This window comes from Acomys russatus, chromosome 6 (assembly GCF_903995435.1).
Source record: "Acomys russatus chromosome 6, mAcoRus1.1, whole genome shotgun sequence".
Classification (NCBI taxonomy): Eukaryota; Metazoa; Chordata; class Mammalia; order Rodentia; family Muridae; genus Acomys; species Acomys russatus.
Genome location: NC_067142.1, coordinates 33,873,366 through 33,895,820, shown reverse-complemented (window position 1 = coordinate 33,895,820; position 22,455 = coordinate 33,873,366). Strand labels below are relative to the sequence as shown.

Here is a 22,455-nt window from a genome sequence, read left to right as displayed (position 1 = left end):
CCAGAGGCAAAGAAAGGTAAAGGGACTAGCAAGATGGCTCAGTGGGTCAAAGTGCTTACTACCAAGTCAGAAAATCTAAGTCTGATCATTATATACTACCTAGTGGAATGAGAGAACAAACTTCTACATGGGAATCATGACCTGCATGCAACCACACCCACTCTAAACAAATACAGAGAATGATGGACTGCAGCCGTACCACCCAGAACCCACTCAGTCTTGTCTGATCTTGGAAGCTAAGCAGGGTCGGGCTGGCTCGTACTTGGATGGGAGAATGATGGAGGAAGACATCTCGGGCTAATGTCTAGCCTCCACACTTGCCCACATGGGTACAATGACACACAAATACATCTGTGTATGTGCACACACACAAATTTAAAAATAAGAATGTAGCTCATCTGGTAGCATACTGGAAGCCCTGGGTTTGATCCCTAGTGCCCCACGAAGCAGATGTGGCAGCACACTATGTAATCTCTGCTCTCAGAAGGTGGGAGCAAAAGAGAATCAGAAGTTCAAAGTCACCCTTGGCTACGTACTAAGTTCAAACCCTGGGCTACAGGGATATTCTTACATATATATATATAAGAAAAGAAAAGTGTTTTTAGGAGGATCAATTCTTCAGCAGAAGCAGCATGGACACTTAAAACAATTTTAAAGCTATTCTTAATGTCTACACATCCAGATGCCTAGTCTTTAGAGAACTCTCCTGTCTAACTGCCATCATGAGGGAATTACAGAGTAGGAAATTGCCCTGGGGGACTGGAAAAATAGATGGCTCATGATTAAGAGCACTGTCTGCTCTTCAAAAGGACCTGGGTTCAACTCCCAGCAATCACATGGCAGCTCACAACTGTCTGTAACTCATGTTCCAAGGTATCTGATGCCCACACACAGACATACATATAGGCAAAACACCAATGCACATAAAATTAAAAACTGCTGTCTCCCAGCCGGGTGTGGTGGCGCACGCCTTTAATCCCAGCACTTGGGAGGCAGAGGCAGGCGGATCGCTGTGAGTTCGAGGCCAGCCTGGTCTACAAAGTATATGCAGGCAATTTTTTAAAACCTTAAGAGTGGCTGGAGAGACGGCCCCGGCCGGCATTCGGAGCATGTGAAGCATGGCCCGGCATGGCATTCGGAGCATGTGAAGCATGGCGTCCCAGCGCAATCAGCTGGGAGTTGCTGTGCACCTGTAAATCCCCTGGAAGATCAAAGCCCTTTTCTGAGAAGTCTCCACATGCAGAAGACACTCCCTGTCCCCACCCGCAAACACACACCTTTAGGGAAAAGGGTTCAGTCCAGCGCTCAGTTCCTGAGTATAGTCCACCACTGCAGGGAAGTAAAAGCAGCAGGTGCTTGAAGCAGCTGCTCACCACATCCAGTCAGCAAGCAGCGAGAACTGAATCAAGGCATGCACTCTACTGCTCAGTCCACTGTCTCCACAGGGAATGGTCCTGCCCACAATTAAAATGGGTCTTTCCACATTGATTAATGTAGATAACCTCCCAGGCATGCCCAGAGTCCTATCTCACAGGTGATTCCAGATTTGATCAGCCTGACAATTAAAACTAACCATCACACATATATTTACACAGTTTTACACACACACACACACACACACACAGAGAGAGAGAGAGAGAGAGAGAGAGGAGGGAGGAGAGAGATGGAGAGAGAGAGAGAGAGAGAGAGAGAGAGAGAGAGAGAGAGAGAGAGAGAGAGAGAGACACACACCTGGGTTCAATTCCCAAAATGACATAAAAACCAGGCTTGGATAGTTAAGCAGTAGTTCCCCTCACTGTACAAAGTGTGAGGACTTGAGCTCAGATCCCCAGAACCCACATAAAAGCTGGGCAGTGACCCATCCATGCTGGTAACACCAGTGAAGAGGGGCAGGGACAGGCAGCTCCTAGATATCGTCCCAGACAAGCCTGCCACAGCAAGCACACAGTACATGTGCACACAAATAAGAGAGGCGTGGTCAAGCACACCTGTGATCCCAGTACTTGGGAAGCACAAAGAGATCAGAAGTCCAAGGTCATCTTCAGCTAAGTAGAAGGTCAATGAGACCCTGTCACAAAGTATTCTACGGCCAGGTATGCCAGCATGCCTGTAACAATAGCTTTCTACTACGTATGTAGTTACTATGTAGCCTTAACTACATAGCAAGATCCTGTCTGAAAATCAAAAACAAAGAAAATACTCCATAGAATCACCAAATGGATTAAAGTTTGCTTAGATCAATATGTGAAAATATTATGTTAAAATTATACAGAACAAGATGTCATAGGAAAGAAATCACACTGCTTTTTTTAAAACTTTATTTTATGTGCATTGGTGTGAGTGTAGGACTGCTTGGAACTGGAGTTACACACAGTTGTCAGCTGCCACGTGGGTGATGGGAATTGAATTCAGGTCCTTTGGAAGAGCAGTCAGTGCCTTAACCAAGAAGCCATTTCTCCAGCCCCTAAACTACTAATGCTGTGGGTCCCACTGCTTCTTAATGTCCCGTGCCAAAACAGGCTTGTTGCGAGCTTTGCACTCTCATACTTTACAAAAGCTATTGACTTTCAGAAAGGACCTAGGGTTTGGTGTATAGCTCCTTAGTACAGCGCTTGCCTGGCATGCCCAAGTTTCTAGGTTCAACCCCAGTTTAGTGGTGGGAGGGGGAAACTCATATAGATAGGAAGGAAGAAGAAGAGAGAAGAGAGGGAGGGAGGGAGGGAGGAACTAACTGATCATGGTTAAAGTTAAATCCAAAACATATCAGAGCCGGGAGTGGTGGCGCATGCCTTTAATGCCAGCCCTCAGGAAGCAGAGGCAGGTGGGCCTCAGTGAGTTTGAGACCAGCCTGGTCTACAGCCCGAGTTCAGGCCAGCCAAGGCTAACACAGAGAAACCCTATCTCGAAAAACCAAAATATAAAATATTGACAGTAATGCATATGCATAATCATATGCATAATTTATGCTTACTGAGTCCACAGATTCAAATAAATTCTAAATTCTAAAATGGCACATCAAAAGGAAAACATTAAGTTGCCACGAAAACAAGAGAAATATACAAGGCCCTGGTGTGGTGGCACAAGCCTTTAATGCCAGCAGCAGGAGAATCAGAATTTCCCAGTTTCCTCTGCTACAGTTCAAGGCCAGCCAAGGCTCTTGTGTTGTGTATATGTAGCGTCTATTTTTACTGATTTCCCCTGTATTATGTTTCAGTAAGCAGAAGGCCAAAGCTACATTCATTAAACCTGTAAGAGAGCTGTGCACAGGGCATAATTCTGTAACTCCCAGTGCTTGGTATGGTGAGACATGAGAAGCCAGCCAAGGCTATAGAAAAAGTAGTCTTGCCAGATGGTGTCGCACACCTTTAATCCCAGCACTGGGGCAGCAGAGGCAATTGGGTCTCAGTTTGAGGCCAGCTGGTCTACAGAGCAAGTTCAAGGACAGCCAGAGCTAAACAGAGAAACCTTGTGTGGGGGGAAAAAAAACGGTTAATTAGTTTTTTAAAAAATAAACCGGGCAGTGATGGCGCACAGCTTTAATCCCAGCAGGCAGATCACTGTAAGTTCGAGGCCAACCTGGTCTACAAAGTGACTCGGGGACAGCCAAGGATATACCAAGAAACTCTGTCTCAAAAAAACCAAAATAAATAAATAAAATAAAATAAGAAAAGAAGACAGGGGCTGGAGATATGGCTCAGTGGTTAACAGCACTGTCTGATCTTCCAGAGGTCCTGAGTTCAATTTCCAGCAACCACATGGTGGCTCACAACCATCTATAATGAGATTTGATGCCCTCTTCTGGCCTGCAGGTGTACATGCAAATAAAGTGCTCATATACATAAAATAAATACATGTCAAAAACTAAGATGATGACAACACTGGATATCATGAAGTACTCCTGAGGCAGCAAGCAGAGCTCCAGAGTCCCATGCCAGCCCTTGGTATGAAAAGATGGGTCAGTGTTATTTTTCTGTATATAAGCAAGTTAATAAAACTCTGAAAATAGTCCAACTCCAGGATAACATTTAATAATGAAAGTGGCACCAGAGCCATAAAAATCTTATTCTATTAAATTAATTTTTCTCTTAAAAGTTTTCATTTACTAGATGGCTAGTAACTGTCCTACACAGACACACACAAAAGCAAATCCTAAACATCCCTTTAAAAAAAGCAAAGGAAAACAAAAAAGATGAACAATTATCCATTATTTATGCCAAAGACATTTTGCAAACAGAAAATGGGAGGGGACATAAGATTAACAATGAAAGAAAAAGTAGTAATACAGATAAACACAACTCAATTAAAAAATAAAATCCAACCCACAATCTCTACACAAATCCCTGCAGCTATCTATCCTCCCACTGGAAAATATGGTGACTAATCTCAATTTGTCCAAAATGTATCATAATATTGGATGAGTGCCTCTCAACGAGGGAGAAAACCTTAAATACTTTGAATTTTACAAAGTAGAGGCTATACTTCAAAAATCCTATACACACCTCTTTTATTCTCCACTCTCATGTCTTGCCTCACAAAAAAAAAGTACAGATGCTAGAAAAGGTTACCTATGCTTGCTGTCTTTTACCTTCAAATGTAGCCTGGCAAAGCAAGAAACTGCCATCTGGTTTAAATATCGCTAAGTGATGAGCTGTATAACCATACAGAAAATTAGAAGGATATTTCCTGAAGATCCTTGTAATTATGAGGGTTTAACAGGGATTTGGTTTTTTGTCTCTGGCATTACAAGATTAGAATAAAGCAGTGTTTCACTACTCCAGACTATAGGATATGTCGACATCTCATAGGACATTTAAAAAAGTTCATAGATAACTGTAGGTCTCACTCCTCAAAGAAACATCAACAAGACCATTACACAAAACTACACAAGAGAACAAGTGTGATGTCCAGCCCCAGCTGATACAGACACAGTGCAACAGGTACACAAAAGGTTCCAGAACTATAGGAAGAGGAGGTGGAAAACCTCTTAAGAGTCAGAGGGGCAAGGTGGGCGTGGTTAGCCCACACCCTTAATCCCAGCACTTGGGGAGGCAGAGGCAGGAGGATCACTGGGAGTTCCGGGCCAGCCTGGTCTACAAAGTGAGTCCAGGACAGCCAAGACTCCACAAAGAAACCCTGTCTCAAAAAACAGAGAGAGAGAGAGAGAGAGAGAGAGAGAGAGAAAAGAAGAAGAAAAACAACACAACAACAAAACCAGAACAAAAATGACAGCCTACAGACTGGGAAAAGAGCTTCACCAACCCTACATCTGACAAGGACTAATATCCAAAATACATAAAGAGCTCAAGAAATTAAACAGCCCCAAACCAAATAACCCAATGAAGAAATGGGGCTCAGGCTGGGTGTGGTGGCACACACCTTTAATCCCAGCACTCGGGAGGCAGAGGTAGAGGCAGGCAGATCACTGTAGGTTCGAGGCCAGCCCGGTCTACAAAGCGAATTCAGGACAGCCAAGGCTAACAAAGAGAGACTCTGTCTCAAAAAAAAAAAAAAAGAAAAAGAAAAAAAAGAAATGGGGCTCAGACAGCCAGGGCTACACAGAGAAACCCTGTCTTGGAAAAAAACAGAAAAAAGTAAAGAAAAAAAATGGGGCTCAGAACTAAACAGAATTCTCAACACAGGAATATCAAATGGCTGAGAAACACTCAAAGAACCGCTCAACGTCCTTAATCATCAGAGAAATGCACATCAAGACTCTGAGATTCCATCTTACACCCATCAGAATGGCTAAGATCAAAAATTCAAGTGAGACCACATGCTGGCGAGGATATGGAGAAAGGGGAACACTCCTTCATTGCTGGTGGGAGTGCAAACTTGTACAACCACTTTGGGAATCAATCTGGTGCTTTCTCAGAAAACCGGGAATAGGGCTTCCTCAAGACCCAGCTATTCCACTCCTTGGAATATACCCAGAAGATGCTCCAGCACACAACAAGGACATATGCTCAACCATGTTCATAGCTGCCTTATTCATAATAGCCAGAATCTGGAAACAACCTAAATGTCCCTCAGCTGAAGAAAATAAACAAACTGTGGTACATTTACACTATGGAACACTACTCAGCTATTAAAAACAAATTTGCAGGCAAATGGATGGAACTAGAAATGATCATCCTGAGTGAATTAACCCAGAAACAGAAAGACTCACATGGTATACACTCATTTATAATTGGACACTAGCCCAACAGAGACGTCCTCTGAAAGTCTTCACTTAGCAGGAGATTAGGATAGATGTTGGCACTTCCTATTGGGACTCCAGGAGAGAAAGCTAAGGGAGAATGGGGAAATAGAAGGATCCAGAGGGTCCTAGAAACCTACCCTACAAGAAGACCATTAAGGCTGGCAGATCTGGATGGGTGGAGGGGTGTGTTCAAACTACTGTACCAACCAAGGACAATGCATGCTGGACAGCATATTCTCCACAGGCGCATGGAGAGTGGGGACTGACTCTGACATGAACTCTGGTGCCCCCATTGGACCACTTCTCCTTCGTGGGGAGGCTGGTGGCACTTAGAGGAAGGGTAAGAAAGCTACCAGGCTGAGACCTGACAGGCTGTGACCATATCTATGGTGGGGGAGGAGGTCCCCTTCTGTCACAGACCTAGGGGAGGAGAATAGGGTGAAAGAAGGAGGGAGGGAGGAACAGGAAAGATACAAGTGAGGGGATAACAATTGAGATGTACTGAATAAATTACTTAAATAAACAATTTTTCATTCAAAAATTAAAAAAAAAACAAAAAAGGAAAAAGAAAGAAATGTCAGAGAATATACACCCATTAAAAATTCATCAGAAAATTTCATCAATATGGCTGAGTAAACAAGAATGACACCGGTAGACATGCTAACGCGGAAAAAGAAAATCTCATGGGACCTCAGCCCTAGACAAAGAGCGACAGACAACTAAGGAATGTTGAGAACAGGGAAGTGCCTACTAGTTATCCAGCACTAAGCAGTCAGCCTTGAAATCATAACCCTATGAACACAAGTAACACATGGACTGAACAAGCTCTATTCATGTACTTAGGTGTGTGTGTGTGTGTGTGTGTAGGAGTGTGTGTGCGCGCGCGCGCGCGTGCGCGGCTGGAGAGATGGCTCAGTGGCTAAGAGCACTAGTTGTTCTACAGAGAATCCAGGTTTCATTCCCAGCACCCACATGGCAGCTCATAACTGTATAACTCCAGTTCCAGGGGATCTTGCACCCTCACACAGACATACATGCAGGCAATATATCAAGGCAAATAAAAATGGAAAAATAAGCCTTTAAAATAATTTTTACATCCAGACGGTAGTGGCACATGCCTTTAATCCCAGCACTTGTGAGGCTGAGGCAGGTGGATCTCCGTGAGTTCAAGGCTACACAGAGAAACCCTGTCTCGAATAATAATATTTTTTTTTAATAAAAGAAAGAATAAGCCATGAATTTGAGGAGAGAGTATGTGAAGGTGTTGGAAGAAGGAAAGAGAAGGAAAATGTGATTTATTTTAATTTCATATATATATGCTTTATTTTAATTTCATATATCCATATGAAATAATTAAAATTTTAGTTATGTAAAAATAAACATATGCCGGGAGGTGGCGCAGGCCTTTAATCCCAGCACTCGGGAGGCAGAGGCAGAGGCAGGCAGATTGCTGTGAGTTCAAGGCCACCAGCCTGGTCTACAAAGTGAGTTTAGGGCAGCCAAGGATACACAGAGAAACCCTGTCTTGAAAAAAAAAAAAACCTAAAAAAAATAAACATAAAAGCCGGGGGTGGGGGCATATACCTTTAATCCAAGCACTTAGCAGACAGAGGTAGTCGGATCTCTGTGAGCTCAAAGCCAGCCTGGTCTACAGAGTGAGTCCAGGACACCCAGGGCTCTGTGTAACACAGAAACCCTGTCTCAAAAATTAATGTAATAACAAATTTTAATTTCATTTATATGTATATGTATATATATACATATACAAATACATATATATACCTTTTTAAAGAGAGCTCCAGCTGGACATGGTCATGCACACCTTTAATTCCAGCACTCAGGAGCCAGAGGCAGGATCTCTGAGTTGGAGTTCCAGGACAGGTAGGGATACATGGGGAAACCCTGTCTTTTTTTTAAAGATTATATACGAATGCTCTATCTGTATATGCACCTGCAGGCCAGAAGAGGGCATCAGATCACATTACATTGTAAGCCACCATGTGGTTGCTGGGAATTGAACTTAGGACCTCTGGAGGAGACAATTTCTTAACCACTGAACCATCTCTCCAGCACCAAAACCCTGTCCAAGAAAAAGCAAGGAGGCGCATGCCTTTAGTCCCATCACCTGGGAGGCAGAGGCAGGTGGATCTCCATCAGTTAGAGGCCAGCCTTGTCTGCAGAGGGAGGCCAGGACAGCCAAGACTACAAAAGAAACGCTGTTTTTTGTCTTTTTGTCACTGTGTAGCCTTGGCTGTCTTCGACTAGACCAGGCTGGCCTGGAACTCAGCGATCCACCTGCCTCTGCTCACTCCCCTCCCTTGTGCTGGGATTAAAGGCTTGCAGCCACCATGTCCGACTGAGAAACCCTGTCTTGAAAAATCAAAAAATAAAATAAAAAATACAAGAGTGCCAGAGCACACGGCTCAGCAGCTAAAAGCACTTGCTGCATAATTATGAGGACTGGAATCTGGATCCCAGTCTTGCAAACACCTGTTATTCCAAGGTCTAAGGATCTAATGCCCTCTTCTGAGGGTTGTTTTTTTTTTTTTTTGGTTTTTTCGAGACAGGGTTTCTCTGTGTAGCCTTGGCCATCCTGGACTCACTTTGTAGACCAGGCTGGCCTCAAACTCACAGCGATCCGCCTGCCTCTGCCTCCCGAGTGCTGGGATTAAAGGCGTGCGCCACCACGCCCGGCTTTTTTTTTGGTTTTTCGAGACAGGGTTTCTCTGTGTAGCCTTGGCCATCCTGGACTCCCTTTGTAGACCAGGCTGGCCTCGAACTCACAGCGATCCGCCTGCCTCTGCCTCCTGAGTGCTGGGATTAAAGGCGTGCGCCACCACGCCTCTTCTGACTTCTACGGGTGCACAAGTACATGGACCCCACATACATATGCACATATATTCACAGGGACCAAAATATGTACACACAAATAAATCTTTAAATCTTTAAAAAATAAAAACAAGGTTAGCTGGGCTCAGCGGTTAAGAGCAGAGTTCAATTCCCAGTGCCCACGTGGCAGCTCACAATCATTTGTTAACTCTAGTTCCAGGGGATCCAGCGCCCTCTTCTGACCATTGCAGGCATCAGGCACTCCACACACACACCTGCGCGCGCAAAGGCAAAACATCCACACATAGAAAACAATGAGATTAAGAGCACTGGCTGTTCCTCCAGAGTCCTAAATTCAATTCCCAGCAACCACATGGTGGCTCACAACCATCTATAGAAAGATTTGGTGCCCTCTTCTGACGTGCAGGCAGAGCACTGTAGGCATAAAAACTTCTTTTTAAAAAATTAAAAAAAAAAAAACAACCATGAATAAAGTAGAATATAATAATGTATAGCTATAATCCCATACCTGGGATGTAAGGAGCTCATGGTCACCTTGGGTTACACAAGTCCTGACACTCTCTGTGTGGGTTTTCAATGAGTTTATTAGATGTACAGGAAAATGGCTGAAGGGTTACTTACAGGAGTGTGGATGACCCCAAATCTTACACATCACTGAAAACTCTCAGCCCCCTAGAATGATGACTTTCCCCATGGCTATCCTCCTTCAGTTAACCTTCCATGCTCTAGCACCCCCTAGTTTGGGTTTGTTTGCTGTTGTTGTTTGTTGTGGGGGTGGTGTTTGTTTTTTTCCAAGATAGGGTTTCTCTGTCCTGGAACTCACCATATAGAACAGGCTGACCTCAAACTCAGAGATCCACTTGCCTCAGTCTCCTAAAGGCTAGGATTAAAGGCGTGCACCACCATCGCCTACGCCCAGTTTGGGTTTTTTAATCAAAATTTCACTGTACAGCTTGGGCTGGCCCTGAACTCATGGTTCTGTCTCTGCTTCCTGAATGCTGGGAATAAGCTATCACACCCACGTATATTCTAGGATTTGGGGTTAGAGGTGAGGTTGTGAGGTCTTTACTCTATTCCCAAAACTAAACTAACCCATAACTCATTTTGAAGCCCAGGCTGGCTTTTGATTGATCCACCTGCCTCTACACTAATGCTGGATTTCAGGCTGGCATTACCTCGACAAGTTCTTATTCTAGTTTTGAGGTTAGGCTTTTGCCTTTCCTAACTCTCATTAGAGCCAGGTGCAGTGGTGCACGCCTTTAATCCCAGCACTCGGGAGGCAGAGGCAGGCGAATTGCTGTGAGTTCGAGGCCAGCCTGGTCTACAAAGCAAGTCCTGGACAGTCAAGGCTACACATACCCTGTCTTGAAAAAAAAAAAAAAACACCAAAGAAAAAATTTTTCATTTAAAAAAAGAAAAAAGGAAATTCAGCCGGGCATGGTGGCACATACCTTTAATCCCAGCATTTAGGAGGCACAGGGAAGCAGATCACTGTGAGTTCGAGGCCAACCTGGTCTACAAAGTGAATCTAGAACAGCCAAGGCTACACAGAGAAATCCTGTCTGGAAAAACAAAAAAATAAAGAAAAGAAAAGAAAGAAAGAAATTCAGCAGGGCATGGTGGCACACGCCTTTATTTCCAGCAGGCGCAGGTGGATATCTGTGAGTTCAAGGACAACCTAGTCTACAAAGGGAGTCCAGGACAGCTAGGGCTACACAGAGAAATCCTGTCTCAAAAACAAGAAACAAAACAAAACAACAACAACAAAAAATTCGAACTCTTCATGCAGAAAAGTGAGGTGTGTGTTTTTGGCTCTGAGTTTTGTCTTGCTACATCTGTTTCCAGACTCTTCTTAGCAATGGGCAAGGGGGAAAAACCACACTAAGATTTAAGCTCCTGCAATCCATTAATCTAGACAGTGGCTGTAGGTCAGCATCAGATCCCTTTAGAGCCGGATGAGAAGGTATACACGTTGGGGTAAATAGACTTTATGCAAGGTCATGATGCAATCAGATTAAAAAATTCTAGGGCTGGCTGGGAAGACCAGTAGGTAAAAGTGCTTGCTGCACAAACATGAATATCTCATTTCAAATCCTCAGAACCCATGTAAAATCAAACACACGGACACAGCATGCATAGCTCTAGTGCTTCTATGGGAGGATGGCACGGAGACAGAATTCCCACAAGTGTGGCGACTAGTGAGCCCCACATGCACAGTGGAAAGACTGTCTCAAACAAGAAGCAAGGACCAACATTCCAGGTCATTCTCTGATCTCCTCAGGCATATGCTCTAAAATGCACACACCCTCACATTTGTGCCTATGAATATGAATACAGACATGCACAAAAACAACTTTATGCACCTTTTAAAACTTTTTAAATAGTCTCTCTCTTTCACATAATAAAGAAACTGACTTTTTGTTGTTGTTTGTTTGGTTTTGTTTTATGAGACAGGGTTTCTCTATGTTATCTTGGCTGTCCTGGGCTCGCTTTGTAGACCAGGCTGGCCTTGAACCCACAGCAATCATCCTGCCTCTGCCTCTCAAGTGCTGGGATTAAAGGTGTGTGCCACCACGCCTGGCTAAGAAACTGACTTTTAGGAATACACACATACACACACACACCACACAGGTCCTCAGTTTGATAATTTTTATCAACAGATTTTTGAGGTTAGCAACTGGCCTTAGCCATTCATATCCTCTTGCCTCAGCCTTAAGTGCTGGGATTAGCATCATCATGCCTGGAATACAGCCTAATTTGAAAATTAAAGAAAATTACAATTAAAGGGAATGTTTGCCCAGTAGAATGGTAAGTACTGAGTTCAAGGGCAGTCTGGGCTACTCTGGGAGTTCCAGGCTAGTCTGATTAACAGAAACAAAGACCCGAGGACTGCGGACACTCAGTGCTAGAGAACTTGCCTGATAGGAACAAGACCTTGCTTCCTTCCATCCTCAGCACCAAGGGAGGAAAACTGATATCATGGTAAATGCTAACTAGCAATTTTTCTCACAGAAATTGCAGCATCAATGCTGAAAGCTAAACTGCAGTCCTGCACAGATAAGTTACCTAACAACCTAGCCAACACATAGACTCTCCAAAAGGTACTTCATTCTCTCCTGACCAGCTGAAACCCAGGAACTCTAACCCCCACACTAACTAGGCAGAGTGACCATCACTCATTAAATACTAGAAAGCTAACCCTGAATTGCTCCATTGTTACCTATAACTTGCACAGGACAAAAGCTAAACGTTCTCTGAGTTTGGTTCAACTGGTTTGATGCTCATTCAAGGACTTCTGCTCTTTCTGCTTTTATCTATAAAAATAGCTGCAGGAACTATTTCCTATAGTTAGGGGATGGTGTGATGGCACAGTGAGTGAAAACACTTCTTGCACAAGCCTGACAACCTGAGGTTGATCCCGGGGACACTTATTTAAAAAACAAAACAAAACAAAACAGATGTGGCATGCATCTGTAATCCCTTTACAGCACTCTGAAGATTTCTAGCTAGCTAGCCAGAAGTACACCTGGCAGAAACAGCACCTGGCTCCAAAACAAAATGGAATGAGAAAGCAACTTCTGAAAGTTGCTCTCTGACCTCTACAGCAGTGCAGTAAGTAGCACATGAGCACTTGCTCACTCCCCAACCCAACACACACAAACACAGGCACAAATAATAGCAAATAATAGCTTATTTTTTTATTTATGCCCTGGTTGTTACGGCTTTACCCAAAAAAACAAACAAAAAACAGTAGTCCTTAAATTCAGGAAAAGTTTAAATGATTTTTAAATTTTGTGTATGAAGAGTATGCATGTCCATGTGTGTGAATGTGCTGCGTGGATGACATATGTGCAACTGTGTGTGCTAGTGCACGTACCTCTGTGAGTGTGTCAAGACCAGAGGAGGGCATCAAGTACAGTCCTCTATCACTCGGCCCTATTCCTGATGTGCACGCATACTTTCTGCACTAGGCTGGAAGCTGGAGAAAGCCCAGGAATGCTCCTGTCTCCTTCCCTGCTCAGTGCTGGGACTACAAGGGAACATGGGGCCATACCCAATTTGTTATGTAGTATTTGAAGAGGAACTCCAGTCCTCATGTTTGCACAGAGGATAGTTCTCGGCTCATCCCTTAAATGTTTAAGATTTCTTTTACATGTGTTAGGTGTTTGCATGCAGAGATAAACACCATGCACGTGCCTAGATCTACAGAGGTCAGAAGGTGGCCTCAGACTCTGTGGAACTACTTATGGTTGCTTGTGAGCCACCTTGTGGGTGCTGGGACTCACCTGAGTCATCAGGAAGAGGAACAAGCGCACTTAATCTGAGCCATCTCTCCAGGTTTTTGTTTTGTTTTTAGGCAAGATCTTCCTAAGTAGGCCTGGCAGGTCTGGAACTGTTATATATATCAGGCTGGTGTGAGATCTGCCTGTCTCTGCCTCCTGCCTGCCTTTGCCTCTAGAGTGCTGAGAGAGTAAAGGTATGGCACTACACTAAACCCTCACTAATTTATTTTTCTCTATAAATTCCCATGTGGACCGATTAACTCAGCAATGGGTGGCTATAAAGATGGTTGGGTAGCTAATGGCACTTGCTGATCCTATAAAGGGCCCAGAAGTTTGGTTGCCACATCTAGATAGCAGATTGCAACCCTAACTTCAGTTCCGGGAGATCCAATGCCCTCTTCTGGCCTCTGTGGACAAATGGCATGTCCACAGTCACAGACACACATGCACACAAAACACAAAGTGACAATAAATCTGAACAAAAATGAAAAGAAAGTGACAAGTCTATAAGATGATCCCATTATTGCACATAAACCATTCAGCTTTTAGATTCTATATGGATATAATATATATATACATACCCACATATTTTATTTATATATATATATAAAAATAAAATGTTAAACCCTCTAAAGGAAAGTTCGAGTTTTGGCAAATTTCTGCATACCTATTATTCCTGTATTCTAAACACCTTTGAGGTTTTTGGGTTTTTTGTTTTTGTTTTTCAAGACAGGGCTTCTCTGTGTAGCCTTGGCTGTCCTAGACTCATGTTGTAGATCAGGCTGGCCTCGAACTCACAGCGATGCACCTGCCTCTGCCTCCAGAGTGTTGGGATTAAAGGCGTGAGCCACCACACCTGGCTCACCTTTGAGTTTTACTGCCCTTAAACAAGCAAGCATATTCATGAATTTAGTCACATAATCCAAATTGTTCGAGTCCAGACTTCTACAGACTGTCTTCTTATCCCCACACCTGCACTGTATTATATCATGCATACATGTGCGCAAACGCAAATACGAACATTTAAAAACAACTGAGCTGGGCTTGGTGGCAGATCGCTGTGAGTTCTCGAGGCCAGCCTGGTCTACAAAGCGAGTCCAGGACAGCCGAGGCTAACACAGAGAGACCCTGTCTCAAAAACCAAAAACAAAACAAAACAAAACTGAGCAGTGATGGTACACACACTAGGAAGGCAGAAGCACCCTGATCTCTGTGAGTTGGTCTACAGAGTTGAGTTCAAGGACAGCCAAGGCTACACACAGAAACTCTCTCTTGGGGGGTGGAAAAAGAGCCAGGTGTGGTGGCACACCTTTAATCCCAGCAGATCTCTGTGAGTTCAAGGCCAGCCGAAGCTACTACTGTGGGACCCTCCCCCACCCCTAACAAGCTCTGTTGTCATTAAGTTCCTCCTCCTTGTTCACCAAGAGTGGAATTAACAAGTTCACTCAAAGATGTTTACTGCATGATAACAGCCTTACACTAAATGGCTATAAAAATATAGACGAAGGATCCAAACAAACAACCAAAGGAGGTTAAAAATAAGGTTTAAAACAGCCTTTATTGTGCCATCCGGGGTTTGATTTAAATCTGACTTTTGGTCATTGTCAAAGGAGAAAATTGTGGACTCTGTCTAACTGCAGCCATGTTAGATAGAAAGTTAATAAAGCTATCAAATGTATTCTATCAAATGAGAGATTCCAAAAGATATTTACTGAGCAGCCAACTTTTTTACTAATATTAATACCCCTAAAATTACTCATCTCCAAATATTACAAAGTGAAAATAACTTGGACTTGAACAGCTAAATACTCAAAAAGGAAATACCTGCATTTTAAAGAAAATAAAAAACAACTAATATTAATTTTAGACTTTAAAGGTCTCACCTCAGAAAATAAGCTTAGCTATCCCTTATACTTCTTTGAAATAAGATTTATTACTTCCTTGACTCATCATTTTTATCCCACTATCTTACTATAGTTTCACAAATTTCTGTGAACTTCTATGCACTCATATACAAAATCATGGATACAGCCTAAGTTTTCACAAGCCAAGCAGCTCAAGATCCTCACTAAGAAAGCAGGTACAAACCGACGCTATCTCAAAGATACAAAGCTAAGAACAAAAGGAAAGAGAAACGCTTTCATAACTCTCCCCTTACCTACTAGAAGTACACCACACTCTCCAAATCCCTTTATTTTAGTCACTAGAGGTCCAAAAACTCAATGAACTGAGCTCTACAGACACGGGCATTATAAATGCTGCACCACGGTAAGCATTTCATATTTCTTAAGGGTTTATTTTGTTGCTACCTTTGAACTATATGAAATCGCTTGTTCCCAGCTTTCCTAACACTAAACACTTCCTAAACAAAGACTGTTTATGTCTCTTAAGGAGCCTTTGTTCCAGGACCCCTCTATTCAAGAGCTACAACTTCTGGGTTTTCTCTTCTGTGGTTATGTCAACAGCTAACACTAGCAAACTCTGGCACACTGGCATAGGAGTTTGTTAGACAAAGGAGGAAGCCAGTCCCCCACACAAAGGAGGGCTCCAAAACAGCACTGGTTGTGTTTGTACATTATTTCTTCCTCTTTACCCCTTTCCTCTCGGGCTATACTATATAGGATTCTCAGTACAAAATGGTGGCCATCATGTGTGACAGAGTGGGAAAAAGCAAAACACACACACAAATTCTAAAGACTGTCATTAATCTGCTAGCCCAGATGAGGAAATGGGTAGCCAAACCTAACCAAAGCAACACTATTTTTCCAAGAAAATAGCTCTATAAAAGGCAAAAGAGGCAAGATAAAGGACTTATCCCAGCTGTAGGGTGCCACAACGCCAACACGGAGGACAACGCACAGGAACCTAACTCCTCTTCTATTTTGGTTTCTAATAATTTATTCAAATTTCCTAATTTCTGAATAAAATCCCATTAATGCAAAACATCCAATATTCGTATTCCTCTTTCCTGATACATTAAGATAAAGCTAAATCGTTCATGATCTATTCTTCAAAATTAAAGCCTTAGATCTAATCAGACAAGGGTGTAACTTCTACAGGCCTACACTAACAGAAATGGACCTTCCTTTAAGCTACAACAATCGACTCTGTCCACTTCGCCTAGAGAAATGACTCTATTTCCAAACAGTTCCCCCTTACTAGCTGACCAGGCCAGTTATTTTCTTAAGCTTTCCATTTCTGTTTTCAAAATTGTCCAAGAGAAACTAAAATATGGTGTCTGCGTTTTAATTTTTTTTTTTTTTTTTTTTTTTGGAGGGGGGTATGGGGGATGGAGGAAGGATAAGGTTTATTTATTCAGGGATCTCAAACAGCTTGTCTGATACAGAACTTGATACACAATCCGGCAACTCAAAATGCCATTACAAAGAGCAAGTTTAAGGGAGAAAGGGGTTAAGGGGCAGGGGGGGGGGGTGTCTTCTTCCACTTATGTGGGACGCTGGGGGTAAGACAGAAAATTCTTCAACGGTAGGCAAGGCAGTTAAACCTTTCCAACCGTCCCGGCCGGTCCAACGGTCGTTTAAGCCAACTCAGACTTAGGCCATCCCAAAAGGTAGGCGAAAAACCTGGGGTGTCGCAGCGCATCCAGTTCCGGCTGCGGGGGGAGGGGGCGGGGAGGAGGAGGACAGAGAAGGGGTGGGCCGGGCTCTCCGCGGACGTTGCAGCCGTTAGGGCTATCTTCAGGGACACCCCATCCCTCACAGTCCCCCCGCCCCAAGCTCGAGGCACTAGAGCCACCCCACAGGGGCAAGTAGGGGAGGGTTAGGGACTAGGATGAAATCTCCAAGAGCTCGTCTGACATCTCCCCTATACAAGCACGGCCTCTCCACCTCAGCCCCAGCCAGGCCTCCCTCGGGAGTAGAGGGGTCCGGCCTGAAGTGCGTGCTGGCGCGTCCGTCAGGACGGGCGAGCATCGAGGGGTCCCCGCCGCCTGTCCTCCCCCCCCCCACAGTCCCCAAAGTGCGCCCCACGACCCCTGCGTCCCCCGCCACACAGCCCCTCCAGGCCGGACCCTGCGGCTCCTCCCCGCCCCCAGTGGCGCTGGCCGCCCCCTGCCCCAGTTCTGCCCCGGGACTCCTGAAGGCCGAGGGACCAGGTGGTGGTAGGGGACCCGGGTCCGGAGGGTGGGGCGCTCAGGTGAGGGCAGCTCCGGGCCGACGCCGCCACCACACAAAGGACCAGGGGCTCCCGCCGCCATATTGAAAACTTTCCTCTTCACACGACAACTCGCAAGTCCCCCCACCCCCACCCATCACACACCCCCGCACCCCGGGGAGGAGGCGAGGACCAGCCAGCGAGCGGTGCGGGCCCAGAGCCCTGCCTCCGCGCCCGCGCCTCAGCCGGGCTCCGGGGGACTCCCCAGCGACCACCCCGGCGGCTGCCACCACTCCAGCCGCACCGCTGCCGGGCCGTGCAGCGCACCAACCCCCGGAGCCGCCCCGAGTCGGCCCTCGGGCCGCCCTACCAGAGCCCGCAGTCCTCACCGCCCGCATCCCACCCGGGACAAGCCCCCGCGCCTCCGTGCGCTCCCCGCCAACTCCCACCCTCCCAGCAACCCCAAACTTGACTGGGCCCCGTGGGGCGACCGCTCCCCGCCCCCGCGCCTCGGGCCTCCCGGGCCGTGCGTCCTCGCTCCCTCCCCGCCCCCCACCCCAAAGCCGCGAGCAGGATCCGGGGTGCTGGCTGGCTGACTCACCGGCGGCGGCCGCACCTTACAGATCCCAGTCTGCTCGGCTATGGGCCGGATCTTGTGGATGAAAGCGAAGGGGTCCGCGAACTCTTCCCAGCTGGGCTCGAAGACCGGACACTCGGGGGGAGGCAGAAACTCACCCAGCGGGCCCGGGCTCCCGAGGGGCAGCGCCGGGCGCGGGCCTGGGAGCAGCGCGGTGGCCGGCTCCATCACCGCGACGAGGGCAGGGGCGAGCACAGGGCAGCCTCCGCAACCGCGGCAGCGAGCTCCGCTCCGTCCGAAACCCGTGCACAGGGACAGTTCTCGGGCGACAAGTCCGACTTCTACTAGCAACGGCAGCACCTAGGGCTTTTTCAGCCTTCCTCCGACGACGTCTTGCCGCTACCCCACGCCGTGCGCCTCCGCCGCCACGGCGAGGAAAAAAGTCCCCACTGCTACCCCGAGCCAGGTCTCGCCCCGCCCCCGAAGCGGGAGGGGCAGGGGCCTTCCGCCTGGGAAGGGTATTTTATCATTAATGGTTCCGTTGACCACTGAAGTTTCAGAATTCTTGCTCTCAAGAAGTTAACAGTCTAGTGGAGGGAACAGATCTATACTCGATCGTTCAATCACGTCATACACTTTGCCACGAAGGATTTACATAGTAAAACCCGAGGGGCACAGTATTGGAATTGGAGGATTATCCCGGTAGAGAAAACAGCTCAAGCACAAGACAGCAAGGACAGTTGCAAGGAGTAGTAATGAGGATGGTAATAACACGTCGAGCCCTTGCTTATCCTAGATCCTGTACTAAATCCAAGTGCTTTGCGGGACTGTTAATCTGTGAGGTGCTTAAGCGTTTGTCCAAATCCAGTAGTTCAGACTATTTATTGGAAGGGATGGACACAGAAGTCTACAGATATATGACAAGGTTAGACCTGAGTGATTTTGAAATTATCCAGTCAAGGAATGACTCGGCCTAAATAAAGTCAACAGCTATTGATTGAAAAGAAAGGATGAGCCTAGCCAGGTGTGGTGGCGCACGCCTTTAGTCCCCGCACTCTGGAGACAGAGGCAGGTGGATCGCTGTGAGTTCGAGGCCAGCCTGGTCAACAAAATGAGTCCAGGACAGCCAAGGCTACACAGAGAAACCCTGTCTTGGAAAAAAAAAGGAAGGGTGAAATTGTAGGAAATAAAAGACTACGAAGGTCATAGGACACCCTATTTAGGGCCTGGCACCCTGCCTGGGTAGATAGTAAAGAACTGACATTGCTGGAACAAATGTCCAGATTATGCCATGCACAAGTCATTCGAGGGAAGATGTGTTCACGCCTGAACAGGTTGAGGTTGAGATGGCTGTAGTACACACAGCAGATTCCCAACAGGCTCTAAGGTACAGCTCTGAAAGAAAGAGATCAGAACTGGAGATATAAGGAAGCAATGGAAGTTCTGCAAAGTTAACTAGGACATACAAAGATGGTGAACAGACCCCAGGAAAAGTCAAAAGAAGGTCATGAACGAAATCTTGTGGAAGGACTGTTTGTTACTGTCTCTGTAGTGGGTCCAGAGCCCTCCAGAGTAGCCTGGAAGAAGGAGAGCCCTCTTAGCCTCAAGGTTTAGGGTTTTGGTGATGGTGGTGGTGGTGGTGGTGGTTTTTCAAGGCAAGATTTCTCTGTGTAGTCCTGGCTATCCTGGAATTCCCTCTGTAGACCAGGCTGGCCTCAAACTCAGATCTGCCTGCCTCTGGCTCCCAAGTGCTAGGATTAAAGATGTGCACCACCATGCCCAGCGTGGGGTTTAGTTTTTAATAGGACTCACCTAGCCGAGGCTGGCCTGGAACTCTCTGTGTAGCCAAAGATGGCTTTGATCTCCTGATCCTCCTGCCTTTACCTCTTAGGTGATGGATCCCATCACACACAGACTATGCTTCCTCAGTTTAAAAAAGGAAGCAGCTAGGTGTGGTGGCACAGGCTTTTAATCCCAACACTTGGGAGGCTCAAGCCAGCCTGGTCTACACAGCATTCCAGGCCAGCCAGCTCTAGAAGATGAGTTCCTGCATCAAAAAACAGCATGGCGCATGGAGAGATGGCTCAGCTCGATAAGGACCTTTTTGCTTCCGCCTTAGAGTACATAATCGAGTGTCCAGATCCAGTGTCCATCGGCTCACAACTGCCTCTTCACTCCAGCCTCAGGGCATCTGACCTCTTCTGGCCTCTACAGGCCACACATGCACGCACACACACACACACACAAATTTTGAAATATTCTTAAAATATAAAAAAATACAAAACACAGGCTGGAGAGATGGCTCAGTGGTTAAGAGCGCTGCCTGTTCTTCCAGAGATCCTGAGTTCAAGTCCCAGCAACCACATGGTGGCTCAAAACCATCTATAATGTGATCTGATGCCCTCTTCTGCAGATAAAGTACTCATATACAATAAATATTTTTTTAAAGTACAAAACACATTTTTCAATAAGGGGGGAGCTTCATTGTTTAATAAACTTCCCAGAGGTGCCTGGCCTCCGAACCGTTCAGCAATTCCTGCAAAAGGCCATCCTTTTCTTAGCTCCCCAGGGCTTTGGAGCCTAAATAAGTCTTTTCGTGTTCCTACCTGCAGATAAGATGGAACCAAAAGAAGCAGGGAACCATCTATTCAAAAAATCGTGGTAAGATACAATGATACACCAGGTTATACGGTCGTGGGGGAGACCTAGGTAAAAGGTATTGGATTTGGAGTTTTGAGTTGGTTTGGTTTGTGTTTGTTTTGAGTCGTTTCACAGACTAGCCTGAAACTCACTCACATAGACCAGGCTGCCGTCAAACTCGGAGGGGCTAGGATTAAAGGCGTAGGTCACATTACCCAGCTTGATTTTTTTTTTTCCATGATCATATATTGAGAAGAGGGAAAATCCAGACAGGATTGTATACTTGTAACCAAAGCTGACCCGGAATTCTCAACATAGCCCAGTCTGACCCCATTCTCAAAGGATGAGATTTCAGATGACCCATCATGTTGACTAAGCGAAATCTTTTATTGTTGCTCTTGGCATTGGGTGGCACACAGTCATGTGTGTCTGAGGGTCTTCCCGGAGTTGATATCCTGTCATGTTCTCTGCCTTGGGAAAGCGCAGGGCTTTCACCCTTGACGTTGGCATCCTACAAACCAAGTAGGTTATAACTTTAAGACTTCTAGGTACACATGAATCGTGGGTATATAACTGGATGATACAAGTTGAGGAAAAATCTCAGTTGTCATCTACGGGCTAGGTATCTCTCCTAACTTTCAAGGTCTACTAGTCCTGCTTCCTCTATTTCCAGTAGGGTCCCTAAATGATGAGCTACCACTGCTCTCAGATCAAGCAGCAGCTGTTTGTTTGGCTCCTCACCGACCCAAAGATATGAGGGAGGCAGCAGTTGCCAAGCTAGGGCCCAAGAGGGCTCTCCACTAAAGCAACAGCTCCCCCGCCCCACAGAAGACGTTTCCCCTTGCCCTTTATGATGTGTGTTTACATGGGCGGAGGGATCCATCTCCAGCTGACAGCCACACCGCGGCCGGCTCTTCTTTTTTTAAAGAGCCTAGCCACAGGCGATGATTGGCCGCGGCCCGAGCCGCATCAGCCTCCGGGGGCGGGGCCCGGTCCGCATTGTCTAGTGTAGGGCCGGCTGGACGCCCCAGAGGCCGGACCTGTGTAACCCGGGCTTGAAGGTGCTAGGTCTCCGGTTCCAGTGGGCTAGGAGCAAGTACTGGGCGGAGCCACGGCGCCAGGTTCCCGGGGGAAAGCGGGGAGATGCAGCCCCGGCGGCCGGAGTAGAACCGAGCCCGCTCCAAGTGCCACGTCTCCAGGAACCCCCCTCCTTACTCTAGGACAACACTCCGCCTCCGCCCCGGACTCCGTCCCCCAAACCACCCCATGAGTGCTGGAGAGCCTTTAGATACATCTCTAGGGATCGATGTCTTCACCCGGATCACTCCAGCGGTCAGATCTCAAGCTACCCCCCACCCCGGAGGCGGAGTCCCACCCCCGGCCTGCACCCCAAGAGTGCAGCCTGTGCCCTAAATCTGCCTGCTGGTCCGAGAGGCGCTGGCCTTGCTTCTTCCGGTCGCCGTGCTGGGGAGACTAGGGTTCCAAACGCAAAGAGGGACTTTCCTCTCGCTCTCCGTCGCCCCCAACCCCCACCTCTTGTTCGGGGTCTGTGCCACGGATGAGAGGGGCAGGCCTGGCTCCCCAGCTGCTCGGGAGGGGGCGGTGGCCGGCGCAGCACGTAGCGCACGTGTTGGTTCCGCTCCCCACCCCCTCGGCGCCGCTGCCGCCTCGACGGGGCTCCGGTGTCGTCCGTGCACCTCCCTTCCGCCCTGGCCTCACTTAAGTGCACCCTCCACCAGTATTGTCCGGCCCCCCTCTCCTGTTTTCTCCTGTTTTCCCCAAGTATCCGCGAT

At 46.6% G+C, this 22,455-nt stretch overlaps 1 protein-coding gene across 1 annotated transcript in view; it reads right to left on the bottom strand.

Moving 5' to 3' along the window:
• Kdm5b (lysine demethylase 5B) overlaps positions 1 to 18,331 on the bottom strand; it is a 65,771-nt gene extending 47,440 nt beyond the window's left edge. Inside the window, exon 1 of the mRNA XM_051147447.1 lies at positions 18,047 to 18,331. Coding sequence (XP_051003404.1) covers positions 18,047 to 18,250 — 204 coding nt within the window. The 5' untranslated portion in view covers positions 18,251 to 18,331. The remainder of the gene's footprint in view (positions 1 to 18,046) is intronic.
• Positions 18,332 to 22,455: the final 4,124 nt, after the last annotated feature.